The 1,229-nt window shown below is 53.1% G+C and overlaps 1 protein-coding gene across 1 annotated transcript; it reads left to right on the plus strand.

Annotated features, from left to right (window-relative positions):
• The first annotated feature begins 6 nt into the window (after window positions 1–6).
• On the plus strand, window positions 7–1,160 carry LOC118453197 (membralin-like). Its single transcript, XM_035902774.1, has 3 exons — window positions 7–72; window positions 343–426; window positions 989–1,160. The coding sequence occupies exons 1-3, from the start codon at window positions 30–32 to the stop codon at window positions 1,123–1,125; spliced, it is 264 nt and encodes an 87-aa protein (XP_035758667.1). The 5' UTR covers window positions 7–29; the 3' UTR covers window positions 1,126–1,160.
• Window positions 1,161–1,229: the final 69 nt, after the last annotated feature.

A 1,229-nucleotide genomic window follows, 5' to 3' on the forward strand; every position in this document is an offset into this window, starting at 1 on the left:
TTCTCATATTTCAGACTCTGTCGGTCTCGATGCTGTTGCGCTATTCGCACCATCAGATTTTTGTCTTCATTGGTAAGCATCTCCTAAGGGATTCAGGGTGTACTGGGCACTGTGCCTGCTCCAGCGCAGTGTATTGTGTATATACTCTTGAATATATCCCCCCCTGTGCCCCCGTCACTGCGCTCGCGAGAGCTGTTCTGTCTCTTGGCAAGTGTCAGGGATGCTGGGCCTGGGACAGTGGACACTGCACGTTGCAGTGCTCTGAACGGGGAGTAGTGTGGGGGCGCAGGGCTCCGTGGCCCCACATCCGCTTTGTGTTACAGCCTGTTTTCCTTCTTGCAGTTGACCTGTTACAGATGCTGGAAATGAACATGACAATCGCATTCCCTGCAGCCCCCCTCCTCACCGTCATTCTGGCTCTAGTAGGTAAGGACGTTGGCTCACTTCTTGTGTACGTGCAGCAAGTCCCTTTGGGATCTGTAGGAAGCATAATTCCCTGTTCTGGAAATGAGCAGGTGGTTGGTGTGTCCACTCATCACAAGGTGGCAGGCTCTGGAATTTGATAGCACAGTGAGCTGCGTTGTCCTTCCGGGTCCCCTGGAAAAGCAGTTCATTTGGGAGTCACATAAACGGAAGCTTTGTCTGTCCCTTCAGTTCATTTCAGATTTGCGCTTCCTGTGACCACCTTGCTTTAGCACAATTTGAATTTAAAAAACAAGCAACAAAAACCCCACCAAAATCTGCACTGTCTGGAGGCAGCTGATCCTCTGGCCTGCATAGTGACCGCAGGCAGCAGCAAAATGTGTTTGCCCTCAGCTGCTGCTTTAAACAGAGATGATTTATCCTGCTGTGGTCTTTGCTGCGCAGTCACGCAGCCCCGGCTCTGGGCACGACCGAGGATCCCTCACACGTTCCTTTGGGAAGCCCTTTGCCAAACTGGTGTCTGTGCCCTGCAGCGTGCTGATGTCAGCCACCCTCTGTCCTGTAGGTATGGAGGCCATCATGTCCGAGTTCTTCAATGACACCACCACGGCGTTTTACATCATCCTTATTGTGTGGCTGGCTGACCAATACGACGCTATCTGTTGCCACACCAATACAAGCAAGAGGCATTGGCTCAGGTAAGCGCCGGCTGGGACCTTGTTCCCGTGTTGTGCGTTCTCGGGGGGACTGCGCGTCCTGTTCTCTGGTGGGAGAAGGCTGCTTTGGATCCTTTCCAGCCTCCCAGG

This window comes from Egretta garzetta, unplaced genomic scaffold (genome assembly GCF_000687185.1).
Source record: "Egretta garzetta isolate BGI_Z169 unplaced genomic scaffold, ASM68718v1 C8612368, whole genome shotgun sequence".
In the NCBI taxonomy this organism is placed as follows: domain Eukaryota; kingdom Metazoa; phylum Chordata; class Aves; order Pelecaniformes; family Ardeidae; genus Egretta; species Egretta garzetta.

Excerpts from the sequence above, each read along its gene's own strand:
- LOC118453197 (XM_035902774.1), top strand. The coding sequence starts at position 30 with ATGCTGTTGCGCTATTCGCACCATCAGATTTTTGTCTTCATTG. Across the intron at positions 73-342 it reads TCAGATTTTTGTCTTCATTG|TTGACCTGTTACAGATGCTG; the intron begins GTAAGCATCTCC and ends TCCTTCTTGCAG. Across the intron at positions 427-988 it reads CGTCATTCTGGCTCTAGTAG|GTATGGAGGCCATCATGTCC; the intron begins GTAAGGACGTTG and ends TCTGTCCTGTAG.